This window comes from Stigmatopora argus, chromosome 2, assembly GCF_051989625.1.
Source record: "Stigmatopora argus isolate UIUO_Sarg chromosome 2, RoL_Sarg_1.0, whole genome shotgun sequence".
NCBI classification, from domain to species: Eukaryota; Metazoa; Chordata; class Actinopteri; order Syngnathiformes; family Syngnathidae; genus Stigmatopora; species Stigmatopora argus.
In genome coordinates, this window is record NC_135388.1 from 23,468,346 (window position 1) to 23,485,271 (window position 16,926).

A 16,926-nucleotide genomic window follows, 5' to 3' on the forward strand; every position below is an offset into this window, starting at 1 on the left:
CTTTGGGCATATTTACTGGTTGTGCTCACTTTACTTCCTTTTTGAATTTGTCTACGTGCAAACAACACCCTCCCTTCCGGAACACAGAAATGAAAAGATTGTACATTTGTGATCATGAAATAAAACAATTTTGCTTTGATTTTTTTTTTCTTTTTTTTTCTTGTTCGAAAGTGACAACTATTGCAGTAATATGAACCATCGAAAAAAATCGAGATATTTTGACATTAGAAGCAATTTGGCCGCCACATCTTAAACTTCTGGTAAGAAAATTGTAATCTACGCATGTCATTAAAAAGCATCGGGTTCTCATCAAGATGGACGTATTTCTTTTTTCAAATTGAATAGTTTGATATTCTGCATTTACAAAGACAGGCATATTAACCTATGATATTGATCCTAATAATATGCTTTTGATTCATACAGTATCTCAGAAATACCGCTTGTGAAGATTTTCCCTTCAAAGTAACACATTTGTACTCCCTATTAAAACCATAAACATGAAGGTGAAAATTGCGAATCGGGGGGCAGCTTATACGCGAGTAAATATGGTATTTAAAAATTATATTTTAGTCTGTTTGAAACATAGAATAACATCCAGTACTACTAGTAGTAACTTTTATGACCAGTACTACATCATTTAACACCATCAGAGTTGCAAGGCCCTCCGTCATTTGTAAATAATTCCATGCTTAAAGGAAAGCCTTTAAATCATTGGCTACTTTGACCATAACGCTGTTGAATTTCAGTTTTCCTATCCTTCTTTGACATTAACCATAATGTGAAACATTCAATTTTTTTTCTTTCCTATATTTTGAAAATTACTTTTTAATGTTTGCATTAATTACAAAAATCATGGAAAAATATCTTTTTTTTTTACAATGTATGTACATAAACTACACTAGTCAATGTTTTTTATGATTTTATAAATTCTTAATAGCCTTTTTTGTGTGTTTGTGTCAAAATATAGACCTTTGACTCAGGCAGAGATTGCCGAGCGTAGTGATCTTGCAAGGCAAAGGCATGCCGAAAGGATGGCAGCTAGACAGGTGGGAACACTAAAACAGCTAAACCACTCATTGGATGCTTGTTTAGATGTTCATCCTGGAGGACTCTGCAAAAGCAAGTTGGATGTTTAACTCCCTTTTTTATTTCTCTTCTTTTTCCCTTAATTTTATATTTAATATATGAAAGTGCATTTTTATTATGTTTTCTAAGCCATACGATGTTTTTGTTCAGTCAAGAGTATAGTGTTTCCTTCAAAACTTGCAAATCCTCATGGCAAACACCACCCCTCCAAAACATAAATACTACATTTCCTGTATGTTATTTTTTGGGGGGGGGGGCAACCCGGTGGACGAGAGGTTAGCGCCCTCAAAGTTCTGGAGTCGAGGGTTCGATCCCAGATCGGTTCTCACTGTGTGGAGTTTGCATTTTCTCCATGGGCTCCGTGGGGTTTCTCCGGGTAATCCGGCTTCCTCCCACATCCCAAAAACAACTTGTAGGCTCGTTGAACACTATAAATTTCCCCTACGTATGCGTAAGCGTGAATGGTTGTCTGTCTACTACTTGTGCCCTAAGTATACCTGGCCACCAATGAAGGGTGACCCTGCCTGGGCCCATAGTTAGCTGGGATGGGCTCTAGCACCCCCCGTGACCTTTGTGAGGATCAACAGTTCGTAAAATGAATGACTGAATGTTATTTTATTTTGAAATTGTCGTGGTAGAGTTGCATTTCCAATTAGCTCCGAACACTCCGCTGGCCTCCCATTGTCTAAGGCAGTGTTTTCTAACCTTTTTTGAGCAGCAGTATACTTTTTGCATTGAAAAAATCTCAAGACACACAAACACCTGAAAATCTTTTAATTTAAAACAATGTCGCATATATTAACAATAGTCATTCTCTTCAAAGTTTTATAACCAGGAATCACATAAATAGAGGTAAGTGGTTGGGAAACCCCGGTCTAAGGCAGGGGTGCTCACACCTTTTTGCTCCTAGATCTACTTTTCAAGTAGCCAACCTACCGCAATCCACCTTGTTCACGGAGCCAACCTTGTTTAGTTGTGTCGGCACTGAGGTCACTGGGAGGGCAGCTCAGATGCGTGATTAACAACAAAGTCCACCGAAATTAAAGTTTTCATTATCAAAGGGAAGCCTTAACAAGCAGCTGTGGCAGGTCTTGAAAAAGATTCTGTCGGAACCACCATTAGATTCTTATGGGTTCTTACTGATCGTTAACTGAGTCGGATATGCATTTTCAAACAGTGTGACGTTGCGGTGTGCACATTGCGATGTCGCTGTACAAACGAGATACAGTAATACCTTGACATACGAGTGCCCCGACATACGAGCAATTTGAGATACGAGTCAAATTTCATGCAAATATTTACCTTGAGATACGAGACAAATTTTGATATTTGAGCATTAGAGAACATCATCTCGCCGCAACTCCCTCGTGTAAATGTCTCTATGAGCACTGGACGGAGCTTTGCATTTTTTCAGTGTTGTTTTTCTCCGTTAGTCAGTGGAGAATGGTGTACGTGTGGCGGAGCTTGCTCGCCAATATGAAATGAGCATACTACTTCCCGTTGGTAAGTGGTCATGCGTTATCCTATTGTGAGGACATTTGTGTGGATCATTTTCGGAATAGTTTGAAGGAAAGACAAAAGCAAACAAACCTTGATAGGTTCCTTTTAAAAACTGCAGCTGAAAGTCAGGGTGGAGGCGGGGCAAATAGAGACAACCCGGGATAAGAAAGGTAAAAAAATTTAAAGCAAAATTAGAATTAAGTTTAGTGTAAGGTTAGATTTTTTTTTGTGTCTATCATAATCCATGTTCATTTGAATGTTTAAGTTATGTGACGAGCGCGCTGCCATGCAAAAAGTCTCTCTCTTTCTCTCTCTCTCTGTCCCTCTCTCCCCTCCGCGAAATCAGTCTAGTTTTAGTACTATTAAACATCTTAACCACTAGTTATTTGTTACCCGGTTAATAGATGGCAAATTAGAACAAATAAAAATGTTTTCCATTCTAATATCCTGTTTTTTGTTTTGTTTTTTCAGAGGGTTGGAACGAATTAATGTGTTTTTAGTTCATTTCTATGGGAAACGCTGATTTGAGATATGAGTAAATGGACTTACCAGCTCAGTCCCGGAATGCATTAAGCTCGTATCTCAAGGTACCACTGTATTGTTCAGGTTCGAAGGAAACTAACAGACCTTGTCAAATCTTACACTCTTGCAATCCACCATTAATACCTTTGCGATTGACTGTCACAATCGATGTAATGAGCACACTTGGTCTAAAGCAGTGCTTCTCAAATAGTGGCGTGGGCTGCCCTTGGGGGGCGCAGAGCGATGGGGAGTATGAAACAATATGTGGGAGCGATACCTGAAATATGTGAGAAACCTACAAAATGACAGAAAATGATAAAGTTATTTATTTATGTCTTAAAATAACATGAATATAAAATCTATTCATGTTGAAACGCAGGTGAACGAGAGGAACCTAACGGTAGGCAACAGAGAGAGAGCACACAAAGTGGGCGATCGCATGACTCCTGAACACTTTCTCTGATTGTTTTTTCTACGAAGACAGGAAATTCGTGAAATTTATCCAGCCTTTCTCTGATCTTTGCCTTTAAAATGCTCGCTGCTTCCTCGTTATATTCCTTCTGTATTGGAGTGTTGTATTAACTCTAGTTCCTTCAGCTACTCCGTGTAGAATTAGTTTTTGTGCCCCTCAACCAACTCGTCAATGTCCTCCTTGCTGACCACTTCTCTTCATTCGCACTGGTCATTTTCTTGGGAGACATGACGATAAAAAGAGAAGCTGCTTTAACCACACTTGGAAAAACTCAACAAAAACACAGTCAGATCTCCGTGACGACGAACCGCGGTCAAAGCCCATAAACAAATCTTGAAAGATTTATAGTGGTTGTGAGACAGCCAATGGGAGCCCAGTAGAGTGTAATGAGATTGTAAAGTAAGAATCAAGGCATCTGCAACAATTTCAAAATAATATAACGGGTATGGGAAATGTATTGACGTTTGGGGGATTTCATAACTTGGATCTTGTTTTCGTATCTTGAGGCACTCATTTGCATATAAAACGCTTTTGTAACCTGAAAATGTTGTACCTAGAGGTAAGAAGAGGTATAACTGTATTAGGTTTGGACAGAAAGAAGTAATTTAATTGTGTTGCAATTCCTGTGTCCTGTGTGAATGCATTTTGGTACTTTACTTTGCACCACTCATTGCTAAGGTTCTGGCTGTCCGAGCTCTCCCTGAGCCATGTGGTGTGAAGGTCGGTCGTTCGGAATGGGCTCCCAAGAGACTAGCTACTCCTTTATTGAGAGGAAACAATTGAGGTGGCTTAGGCATTTGGTTAGGATGTGTCCTTTACATCCCCCTGATGAGATGCTCTTGGCAATCAAGGACATACCATGTCAACACACATTTGCATTAGCAAAACAATATGGGAATTTCTAGTTGCTCAGGTGTTATTTGCGTGGAAAAATAAAACCATATTTGTGTTTTATTAAGAGTTAATTATTGCAAAACTCAAAGATGTGCATGTATACCTGGGCCATATTTTGTCAAGGTTTGGTTTAGACCAGGGGTCTCAAACTCAATTTACCTGGGGGCCGCTAGAGGCCGAGTCTGGGTGAGACTGGGCCGCATCAGGATTTCCACAAGAAAAGCGGTGATAAAACATTCCAACGTTATCAAATATCTTTATTTTTTAACAAAAAATAATGAATTAAATAAATTAACTTAAAGATGAATAAAAAATAAATCAATCAGTAATACAAAAATACAATAATAATAATGAGCATACAGTAGATATACACTGGCTGGCTAAGTAGAGAAAATGAATTATTTTTATTCCTTTTCAAATGTCTGTATTAACAGCTCTTTAACCTTTAACTTTCTGAACTTGAATGGAACATTGAACATGAAATATTCTGAACACGGCTTCTCTTGCCTACTTCTTGCTGCTAGAGACCTGGCAGCGCTTCTTCTCACATAGTCACATTTGCCTTGAGGGAGGAAGCAGTGGAGACCCTCAGTATTGCTTGAAGATGCTCATCAGTAAGTCTGGACCTGTACTTGGACTTATTGACGTTCAAGGTGGAGAAGAGCTTCTCACACAAGTATGTGCTCCCAAAAAGGCACATGGTCCGCTTGAACATTCGGGAAAGTTCAGGGAAGCTGGGGGTCAACTCTCTCAAAAATTGCCCAAGCTTGTCTGCTTCTCCACTCACCTCCCTGAACTTGGCTTTGAGTGCAGAGTTGCACTGCAGGTCAATGAGCTCCATTTGAAGCTCAGGAGGGGCATCTTGCACATCAAAGGAGAAGGGGTCCACAAAAATTTGAAATGTGGCTTTGTGTGTCTTGAAGTCTGCAAATCTGTGATCAAATTCCTCCTGTAGCTTCGAAATGGCCTCAACATACTTCTCACCACTGAATGGTGTGCCTGCATCCACGAGAGCCTTGCATGCTGGGAAATGGCAAAGGTTTGTCTGAGAGAGCTGGGCTTTCCATAACACAAGTTTAGTGCAGAATTCTCTCACATTGTCATAGGCAGCACTGACAAGTTGCCCCTGGCCTTCTCAATGGCATCACACAGCTGGTGAAATATTTCCTTAGCGGTGGTCTGGCCATGCATTGGAATTACTGTGAGCAACTCCTCCATTACTTCAAAATTGTCATCAACACCACGGACATATATTGCGAGCTGGGCAGTGTCTGTGATGTATGTGGTCTCATCAAGAGCCACTGAATATACACTGAAACATTGTGCTTTCTCACACATTTGATCATAAATGTCACTTGACAGGTGAGAAATGCGCTCTGCCACGGTGTTGGCAGAAAGGCTGATGTGGTTGAACTGATTTTCCTTTTCTGGACAGACAATATGTGCAGCCTGTAATATGCACTTTTTGATAAATTCACCTTCTGTGAATGGCTTACCTGCTTTAGCAATCAACTCACAAATGGCATAGCTAGCTTCGACTGCTGCATTACTGTCTTTGGTAGCCTTCTTGAAGAAATCCTGTTGCCTCAGAAGACGTGTTGTAAGACTGGCAACCTGGTTGGCTCTCATCTCCCTGGTATTTTTCGTACTCCTCAGCATGTCTCGTAGTATAATGACATTTCAAATTGTATTCCTTGTGCACCGCAACTTTTTCAGTGCAAATGACACACGTCGGGGTGTGTGCGCACTTTCGCTTTCCGATCGTATTGTATTACGGCAGTTCTCCGAATTTCTCAAGTGTCATGTTAACGCACTTACTGTTAAGTTTCAGTTTCACTCGCGGAGATGGCTACAGACACTGACACAGGCTGGATCACGGATCATAGCGCCTCATTCAGTTCTATGCTGAGAGCAGCGTAGGAGTGTGCGCGCCGAGCGAAGTGATCGGCTTCACGTCTTCTCCTCCACCCAGCTGATTGGAGGAATGAATGAGTGAGTGAGCGAGGCACTGGACAGCCCGGCCGATGTCCCGCCCTCCAGAGCCGTATACCTCACTGTGATTGGTTCATTCAGCTCCGAACACAACAAGTGTCATTCATATCAATCTTGCGGGCCGCACAAACATTAATCTTTCATATTAAGACGGGGGCCGCAAATTATCGTCCCGAGGGCCGCAGTTGGCCCGCGGGCCGCGAGTTTGAGACCCCTGGTTTAGACTGTTGACAGTGTGAATGTAGGTTAGTATGGCTTAAATAAAAAATAAAAAAAATCCAAGACAAGATTATTTTATACTGCAGAGATTTCTCTTGGCTGCTATTTACTTCAACCTCTTATGTTATTTTTTTCCTCACTTTTGACAGATGAAATGGGCAATCAATTACTGAAAGACGCCAAATCGGAGGCACAAAATGAGACCTTCATAGCATTTGGGAGGGTGTACAGCGGAGTGGTGAAGAAAGGACAAAGAATATTCATACTTGGACCAAAGTACGATCCTGCCCAGGGTCTTACCATGGTAAGCAAAATGTCCCAAAAAGCAGCTGTGATGGATGATTAATTACACATTGCTCCTAGAAAAAAAATGTGACAGCTTAAAAAGGTGGAATAACATAGAGACACGGGAAGTGAACACTCTTCCCTTCTCGAGGTGCACGTGTGTTGCGGCGAGAAATCTATGCTATGAATAAATAAAAAGAAATGTTTTCTCGTGTGGACTAAGACACCATCTTCGGAGATGGAATAAAAAAATAAACCTGCATTATGATGGATTTACGCAGTAGATACGGACGTGAAGCCTGCCGACGATAAGACATTAACACACTGCGGGGGCCATTCAGAAGGAGACTCCACCAGGAGATAAATGATAACCTGAATTGAATTTGCCAAACGTCTTTACACTGTCATGTCCTTCTACAATAGCATATTTGTATAAGAAAAGAAACGGCTGTCGCCATGTTCCTTGTGCGCTGAAAACCTCTCGCAGAAAAAAGCTCCTCCTGCTGCCCCTATGGTACCTCCTGAAGATACTAACGATGATCCAATGGCTCTCGTATCTGACAGAGGACTGGGACTAAAGCTCCCAGTAACTTGTTTTTGTATTATTATTATTATTTAAATCAAGCAAAGGTACTATTTTCACTGTGAGTACAGTACTTAAAATATTTAAAAAAAAATATTTTTCATTTCGCATCTCATTTTCTGAACCGCTTTATCCTTATTAGGGTCGCGGGGGTGCTGGAGCCAATCCCAGCTGTCTCCAGGCCAGAGGCAGGGGACGCCCTGAATTGGTGGATAGGCGATTGCAGGGCACAAGGAGACGGACAATCATGCACACTCTCACCCATACCTAGGGGCAATTTAGTGTCCAATCTGCCTACCATGCATTTTTTTGGAATATGGGAGGAAACCAGAGTACCTGGAGGAAACCCATGCAGGCCCAGGGAGAACATGCAACCTCCACACAGGTGGCCCGGTACGCGGTCGATTGGTCGCCGGTCTTTTGGTCACTGGTCTTTTGGTGGCGGTCTTTAGGTCGCCCGGAAGTTTGGTCGTCGTCTTTTGGGTCGCCGGTCTTCTTTGTCGCCGGTCTTTGGGTCGTCTTTTGGTCGCCTGATCGGCTACTGCCATCTACTGTCCATTTATTAAATAGGAGATGGTGTTTTTATTGAAGCAGTGTCCAATGAACCTTCATTCTCTCTGGAGAACTTGCAATGTTGAAATACTTTAGATTAGATGGTCATTTTTATCAAACAAATAAAAGTATTAGTATACTTTTAGTTAGACAGTATTTAGATCGTTTCAACAGTATTTAGACTCTAAATACTGTTGAAATGATCTAAATACTGTTGAAACGATCTAAATATCTAATATCAAAATATCAATAAGAGCACTCATTTAACACATCGGCTGCTGCCATTGACTGTCATAGGCGTCCAATGAACCTTCATTCTCTCTGGGAGAACTTGCAATGTTGAAATACTTTAGATTAGATGGTCATTTTTATCAAACATCAAAATATCAATAAGAGCACTCATTTAACACCGGCTGCTGCCATTGACTGTCATAGGCGTCCAATGAACCTTCATTCTCTCTGGGAGAACTTGCAATGTTGAAATACTTTAGATTAGATGGTCATTTTTATCAAACATCAAAATATCAATAAGAGCACTCATTTAACACATCGGCTGCTGCCATTGACTGACTTAGGCGTCCAATGAACCTTCATTCTCTCTGGGAGAACTTGCAATGTTGAAATACTTTAGATTAGATGGTCATTTTTATCAAACATCAAAATATCAATAAGAGCACTCATTTAACACATCGGCTGCTGCCATTGACTGACATAGGCGTCCATTGAACCTTCATTCTCTCTGGGAGAACTTGAAATGTTGAAATACTTTAGATTAGATGGTCATTTTTATCAAACATCAAAATTTCAATAAGAGCACTCATTTAACACATCGGCTGCTGCCATTGACTGACTTAGGCGTCCAATGAACCTTCATTCTCTCTGGGAGAAGTTGCAATGTTGAAATACTTTAGATTAGATGGTCATTTTTATCAAACAAATAAAAGTATTAGTATACTTTTAGTTAGACAGTATTTAGATCGTTTCAACAGTATCAAACAAATAAAAGTATTAGTATACTTTTAGTTACAGTATTTAGATCGTTTCAACAGTATTTAGAGTCTAAATACTGTTGAAAAGATTTAAATACTGTTGAAACGATCTAAATATCTAATATCAAAATATCAATAAGAGCACTCATTTAACACATCGGCTGCTGCCATTGACTGTCATAGGCGTCCAATCAACCTTCATTCTTTCTGGGAGAAATAAGAGCACTCATTTAACACATCAGCTGCTGCCATCGACTGTCATTTTAGCTCCAGTATTTGTATTTCATCACTAAGTGCTGATTTTACCGCATTTTAGTGCATTTTTGGCACTTTTGCGAATGGTCGCATATCGTCGCATTTGGTCGCGCCGACTTTTATCGCTGTCTTTCCCCCGGGAAAATCACCCCCAGAGCCCGGTAGTCATGTCTGATAAGCTCCGGTATTTGTATTTCATCAATAAGTGCGTATTTTATCCCGTTTTAGTGAAATGTAGGCCCTTTCGCAAATGGTCGTCGCATTTGGTCGCACCGAGGTTTATAGCCGTCTTTCCTCCGGGAAAATCACCCCCAATTAATGTCTGAAAAGCTCCAGTATTTGTATTTACCGTAATTACTCGAATATAACGCGCACTCGAAAATAACACGCAGGTATAACTTTGGGCCAAAAAAATCTGGAAAAACGCAGTACTCGAATATAGTGCGCACCTAAAATTTCCCGCTGACGAAAATCAGAAATCTTACCTTTTTTTCTTCGTTTCACGATTGTTTTGTTCAAACAAATTTATTCATTAGAATCCTTCAAATGAAAAGTTCCTCTCTCTCTTTGTCTGTCCTCTCATACATCTCTTCGTTGAGAATCCTATCAACGTCCACGCTTCCTTCATCCACTTCCTCTTCCTCCCACAACACATCATCCGATTGGCTTTACGAGATGACGTAAAATCCGTGCGTCAAAGTGAGTTTGACAATGCTTTTTTCGATCGAAAATTTGTAATTTATTTTAGTTATTGATTATAACACTGAACTGAGAGAGGGTGAACTGAGACCGGTACAAGGCTAGAGGGGGGCAGTGGTGGTCTCGGCTTCACGAGATGACGTAAAATCCGTGCGTCGGCTCTACGAGATGACGTAAAATCCGTGCGTCAAAGTGAGTTTGACAATGCTTTTTTCGATCGAAAATTTGTAATTTATTTTATTCAATTCAATTTCAATTCAATTTATTTGACAAGAAAAAGCACCAGGCTAAGGGCCATGTAACAAGACACAAAAAAAAAAAAAAAAAAAAAAAAAAAAAAAAAAATTAGTTTTTGATTATAACACGCACCCCCAACTATTGGAATTAATTATTTTGCAAAAACCTGCGTGTTATATTCGAGTAATTACGGTAATCATTAACTGCTGTTTTAAAAACTATTACTCCACTTGTGGAACACTTTTCTGAGCACATCTTAACCATTTTTCTACATTAAGAGAGTCTAAGAGAGATTCTCCCATTCATTCTCCCAGAGAGAATGAAGGTTCATTGGACGCCTATGTCAGTCAATGGCAGCAGCCGATGTGTTAAATGAGTGCTCTTATTGATATTTTGATAATAGATATTTAGATCGTTTCAACAGTATTTGGATCGTTTCAACAGTATTTAGATCGTTTCAACAGTATTTAGAGTCTAAATACTGTTGAAACGATCTAAATACTGTCTAACTAAAAGTATACTAATACTTTTATTTAATCGACCGCACACGGGTGGCCCGACCTGGACTTGAGCCCAGGACCCTAGAGCTAGGGCCGACGCGCTAACCACTCGCGCCACTGGGCCGCCACTTTTTTCATTTATAGATTATATTTACTGGCCCGCGCGCACAAGGATGAAAAACATGTACACAAAGGATCCAGGGGCGAGCGTGCGAATCCCGTTTCGGCGAAACGTCCGTTCGGCGAATCGTCCGAGTAGCAAACGAGTGACTCGGGATACGAAAGAGACCCATGTTACGAAATCCCCCCAGAAATACATTAGTCTAAGAGAGATTCTCCCATTCATTCTCCCAGAGAGAATGAAGGTTCATTGGACGCCTATGTCAGTCAATGGCAGCAGCCGATGTGTTAAATGAGTGCTCTTATTGATATTTTGATGTTTGATAAAAATGACCATCTAATCTAAAGTATTTCAACATTGCAAGTTCTCCCAGAGAGAATGAAGGTTCATTGGACGCCTATGACAGTCAATGGCAGCAGCCGATGTGTTAAATGAGTGGTCTTATTGATGTGTTAAATGAGTGCTCTTATTGATATTTTGATATTAGATATTTAGATCGTTTCAAGAGTATTTAGATCGTTTCAACAGTATTTAGATCGTTTCAACAGTATTTCGATCGTTTCAACAGTATTTAGAGTCTAAATACTGTTGAAACGATCTAAATACTGTCTAACTAAAAGTATACTAATACTTTTATTTGTTTGATAAAAATGACCATCTAATCTAAAGTATTTCAACATTGCAAGTTCTCCAGAGAGAATGAAGGTTCATTGGACTGCTTCAATAAAAACACCATCTGCTATTTAATAAATTGACAGTAGATGGCAGTAGCCGATCAGGCGACCAAAAGACGACCCAAAGACCGGCGACAAAAAAGACCGGCGACCTAAAAGACGACGACCAAACTTCCGGGCGACCTAAAGACCGCGACCTAAAGACCGCGACCAAAAGACCGGTGACCAAAAGACCGGCGACCAATCGACGGCACACGGGTGGCCCGACCTGGACTTGAGCCCAGGACCCTAGAGCTAGGGCCGACGCGCTAACCACTCACGCCACTGGGCCGCCACTTTTTTCATTTATAGATAATATTTACTGGCCCGCGCGCACAAGCCGCCCGCGCGCACAAGGTTGAAAAACATGTACACAAAGGATCCAGGGGCGAGCGTGCGAATCCCGTTTCGGCGAAACGTCCGTTCGGCGAATCGTCCGAGTAGCAAACTAGTGACTCGGGATACGAAAGAGACCCATGTTACGAAATCCCCCCAGAAATACATTAGTCTTTTCATTTGACTATACTGTCATACCTCTACTTACGAATGCCTCTAAGTACGAAATTTTCAGGTTACGAATTTTTAAATGCAAACGAGTGCGTGACCGGACGATTCGCCGAAAGACGTTTCCCCGACAGACGTTTGGTCGACGGACAGTTCGCTGAACGGACGTTTCGCCGAAACGGGATAGTCCCCGGAGCGTGTGTACATGTTTTTCAACCTCGACCCGTGCGCCATATACGGCCCGTTACAGATAGCATTCATTTAGGAATAACAAGGGCATGTACTGCCCCCCGCTGGACATATTTCTAAATACAAGTATGTAGTACAATGTGCTGCCAATTTTTTTATTTTATCCTTGCGTTTGCGGAGGGAGGGAGGGATGGAGGTGTTGAAATACTTTACATCAGGGGTCACCAAACTACGGCCCGCGGGCCGGATACGGCCCGCCGGCACATTTGGACCGGCCCTCTGAACAATACCAGAGACGCTATCGGAATTTTTTTTTTTTGAATTTTTTTTTGAATTTTTTTTTTTTTTTTTTGGGATGCGGCCCGCTGGCACATTTGGACCGGCCCTCTGAACAATACCAGAGACGCTATCGGATTTTTTTTCCTATTTGGCCTTGAAGACTGGGACATTTTAATCTTGTGTTTGGTTCATTGCACCCCTGCTGAGCCCGCAAATCATCCCAGTGAAGCTGGGCTTCGCATTGCTTCTTTGGTGACACGCGCGGGGAGAGTGTTTCCCTTTGATGCATGCGGGCACGTCCACCGTTGCATGCACGAGCAGTGTTACCGAGACATCTGGACGATCGCAGGTGAGGGCGGAGCCCTGGGACCATCGCGGACTATTCAAGCATATTAAAACTGCAACCTGTTTGAGAACGGAATAATGGCGAAAAAGTTAGGTGAGAGAAAAATTGATTCAGAATGCAGGATATTTAACCTGGAGTGGACAAACGATTATTTTTTTGTTCAATGCAAAGAAAAGGCTGTTTGTCTCATTTGTCAAGAGACGGTGGCGGTATTCAAAGAATACAATCTTTGCCGACACTATGAATCCCGTCACAAAGACAAGTACAATGGATTGCAAGGCCAAATACGAGCAGACAAACTCTCAAAGCGAAAAAGTGGACTACTATCTCAGCAGAACCAGGCATCCGTTCGGGCCAGCTTTTGGGTTGCTAAATTGATAGCAAGCAGCGGTAAGCCTTTCACTGACGGAGAGTTTGTTAAGAAATGTATGGATACTGTCGCGGAGGAGGTTTGTCCCGAGAAGAAAGATGCATTTAATGCCGTAAGTCTGTCGGTGAGTACAATGACCAGACGCGTTGAAGAAATCGGGAGTAATGTATATGCCCAGCTGCAGCAGAAGACGAAATAATTTGACTTTTTTTCATTAGCACTGAATGAAAGCACGGACGTGCAAGACACAGCGCAACTGCTCATTTTTATTCGTGGAGTTAGCGCAAACTTTGAGATTTGCGAGGATCTGGCAGCCCTCCAAAGTCTCAAAGGGACTACAACGGGAGAGGATATTTTTGACAAAGTGTGCCAAACCATGGAGAAGTTGGACCTGGACTGGTCAAAGCTAGCTAGCATCACGACTGACGGGGCTCCTAGCATGGTGGCCGAAACTCGCGGTCTAATAATGGGACGCATGAACCGGGAGTTGGAAAAAAGGGGTCTCACCGCCCCGCTACGAGTCCACTGCCAAATTCACCACCAAGCACTGTGCTGCAAAATGTTGACGTGGGATTCTGTAATGACGGTTGTGGTGTCGTGCATAAACTTCAGAGCAAAGGGAGAAGATTGTGCATGGCACAACAGAAAGTTAATGTTCCATGGCTTTTTCTGTTACAAACTGACACCGGCCCCCCATCAGAGAAGGGAAAAGTTATGTGGCCCTCACAAGAAAAAGTTTGGGGACCCCTGCTTTACATGGTCATTTTTATCAAACTGAGAGAACTTGCAATACAGCAAGGTGTTGAAATGCTTTATATGGTCATTCGAGCTGTCTGGTTTACAAGAAATTACAATTAATATACTAATAGCCTCGATGTGTCTGTTCGGCGAGCTGTCTGGTTTACAAGAAATTATAATTAATATACTAATAGCCTCGATGTCTGTTCGGCGAGCTGTCTGGTTTACAAGAAATTACAATTAATATACTAGTAGCCTCGATTTAACTGTTCGGCGAGCTGTATGGTTTACAAGAAATTACAATTAATATACTAATAGCCTCGATGTCTGTTTGGCGAGCTGTCTGGTTTACACGAATTTACAATTAATATACTAATAGTCTCGATGTGTCTGTTCAGCGAGCTGTCTGGTTTACAAGAAATTACAATTAATATTGGATTGGATTGGATTGGATAACTTTATTCATCCCGTATTCGGGAAATTTCATTGTGACAGTAGCAAAAGGGTGATTAGACAGAACAACAAAGCAAAAGCACAACGTACAAAGCAAATCAAAGTAAATGGGATCATTAAGAATCACCAAATCAAATCATTAAGACAGAAAAGCAGCAAAAACACAAAACGAGCAAGACTGGACGGAGCCATCTTGGTTGCGGTAGCTAAAACGGATACAGACTCAAAAAGACCAACGTCTTTTTTGACTGTTGGACAAAAACTGGAACCACACACAGGAGGCCTTCCACAAGATGGGGAACTCCTGCAGACTGTGACCGAGGTAGAGAATATGCGGAGTCACTCTTCCAAGCTTATCCGCACAGTTCCTCAGTAGTCTGGAGCTGAAGACAACAGCAGCAGATCAGAACTCTTCTACTCCGCTTCCGGCCTGGTAAGCGCTGACAGCTCTTCCATCTTATCTGACCAACCATTCCATCATGGGATACCATGATGAAATGGTTGGTCAGAAGCGTTACTTCTTCTCCCGGCACTTTTGTCCAGCTCCGAATTTCCAGCGGGATTGAGGTGTTGCTCCTTCTGCTGCGTATTGTAACAGCTAGTCCCATGTGTATGACAGCGTAGTAGGCATTGCTGAATGGTTCCAAAAAAGTAGTGGCAGAAAGAAGCCGGGCTAACAGAACAAAGAAAGTTGTAAAAACATTAAAGTAAAAAGTATAAAGTACAAAGTAAAGTAAAAAGGAATGTATTAAGAAATATTAAAATGTAATTATAAAAAAGATAGAAGGGCTGTAAAACACAAAAAACAAATAAGAGTGGACAGAGCTACTGCCACTGGCTTCCGCGTGACGGCGCCATCTATATACTAATAGTCTTGATGTCTGTTCCGCGAGCTTTCTGGTTTACAAGAAATTACAATTAATATACTAATAGTAAGTATACCAAGACTTTTATTTGTTTGATTAAAAATGACCATATAAAGTATTTCAACACCTTGCTGGATTGTGTGTCGTGCTAACGCAAGTTAAGAGTCCTGATGGCTGTGGGAAAAAAAATTGTCCCTAAGTCTATTTGTCCGTGCTTTGTGAGACCTGTAGCGTCTGCCAGAGGGCAGCAGCTGGAACAGGTTGTGACCAGGGTGGTTTGGGTCCCTGACAATGTTCCCGGCTCTGCTGAGGTAGCGAGGGCTGGCGATGTCGTCCAGTGAGGGCAGAGAGCAGCCGATGATCTTCTGGGCGGTATTGATCACTCTCTGCATGGCTTTTCTGTCTGCTGCCGTGCTTCCAGCGTACCACACTGTGATGCAGTATTCCAGGATGGTCTCCAGTGGCTCTATAGGAGGTTACCAGAAGCTTAGTGACCAAGTTGTTTCTCCTGAGTACCCTCAGGAAATTGAGTCGTTTCTGGGCCTTCTTCACCACTGCCGTGGTGTTGGTAGACCAGGAAAGCTTGTCCAGGGTTAGGGTTAGGGTGTGGACCCCCAGAAATTTGAAGGACTGGACCCTGTCTACGCATACTCCATTTAAGAGGAGTGGGGCCAGATCTGTGCTGCGTTTGCAAAAGTCCATGATTATTTCTTTAGTTTTCGTAGTGTTTAGTGTGAGATTGTTCACCAAACACCAAGAAGACAGTTTGTTGACCACATCTCTGTAGGCAGACTCATGCCCCCCTGAGATGAGTCCGACCACAGTGGTGTAATGGCACATTTGATGATGGAGTTAGACTGGTGGGTCAGTTGTATTTTCAGCAAGCAAGGGTTGGTTCGAAAAATTCAAAAAGAGGCATTGCTGCCTGTGTACTGGATAAGCAACAGAAAAGCTTGGATGACGAAAGCTCTCCATAATGAGTCGTTTTATAACTGCTTAATCCTGAACGCAAAACTGTATACCTCATCAAAAGGGGGCTGGATTATACAATCATCAACTTCTTTTTGGGGGGGTTTATACAATATTCAACCTGGTTTTTTTAATTAAACAATCAACCTGTTATTTTTTGATTATACAATCAACCTGTTTTTTTTTTTAAATTATACAATCAACCTGTTTTTTTGATTATGCAATCATCAACCTGTTTTTTTATTACAAACATTAACCTGATATTTTTGGACTGCCGTATTTACTCGTGTGTATATAAGCCGCTTTTGCCGGACACAAAAATGGTGACTGAATCTAGGGTATGGCTTATATGCGCATTAAAACACATCATGCACAAAACTGCAAGTTGACGGCGCCATGACGCGATGACGTCACGACAAAATTATGCGGCCGTTACGGTGTCATTTATTTAAAAATAGAGAAAAGATAAACAGATAAAACACTAAACAATATTTATTTCGACGCCTATGAATGAAATTCAACAAAAAAAACGTACGTATCTTGCATAAAAGGGTAAAAAACTCATGTTCCTGTCACTGCTCGCTCGGGGCACA

The 16,926-nt window shown here is 41.6% G+C and overlaps 1 protein-coding gene and 1 long non-coding RNA gene across 5 annotated transcripts in view; one reads left to right on the top strand and one right to left on the bottom strand.

Moving 5' to 3' along the window:
* Positions 1 to 16,926, top strand: part of efl1 (elongation factor like GTPase 1) — a 102,240-nt gene that overhangs the window by 45,549 nt on the left and 39,765 nt on the right. For 3 of the 4 annotated variants that reach the window (XM_077594839.1, XM_077594842.1, XM_077594841.1), the window contains 2 exons: positions 968 to 1,119; positions 6,835 to 6,989. In XM_077594839.1, the coding sequence (XP_077450965.1) occupies positions 968 to 1,119; positions 6,835 to 6,989 (307 nt within the window). The remainder of the gene's footprint in view (positions 1 to 967; positions 1,120 to 6,834; positions 6,990 to 16,926) is intronic. The other variant, XM_077594840.1, reaches the window with a different exon arrangement.
* LOC144070045 (uncharacterized) lies at positions 5,091 to 5,786 on the bottom strand. The gene is made up of 3 exons (XR_013298996.1): positions 5,571 to 5,786; positions 5,262 to 5,497; positions 5,091 to 5,111 (listed from the first exon to the last, which is right to left on the bottom strand). It is a non-coding gene; the product is annotated as an uncharacterized LOC144070045 (long non-coding RNA).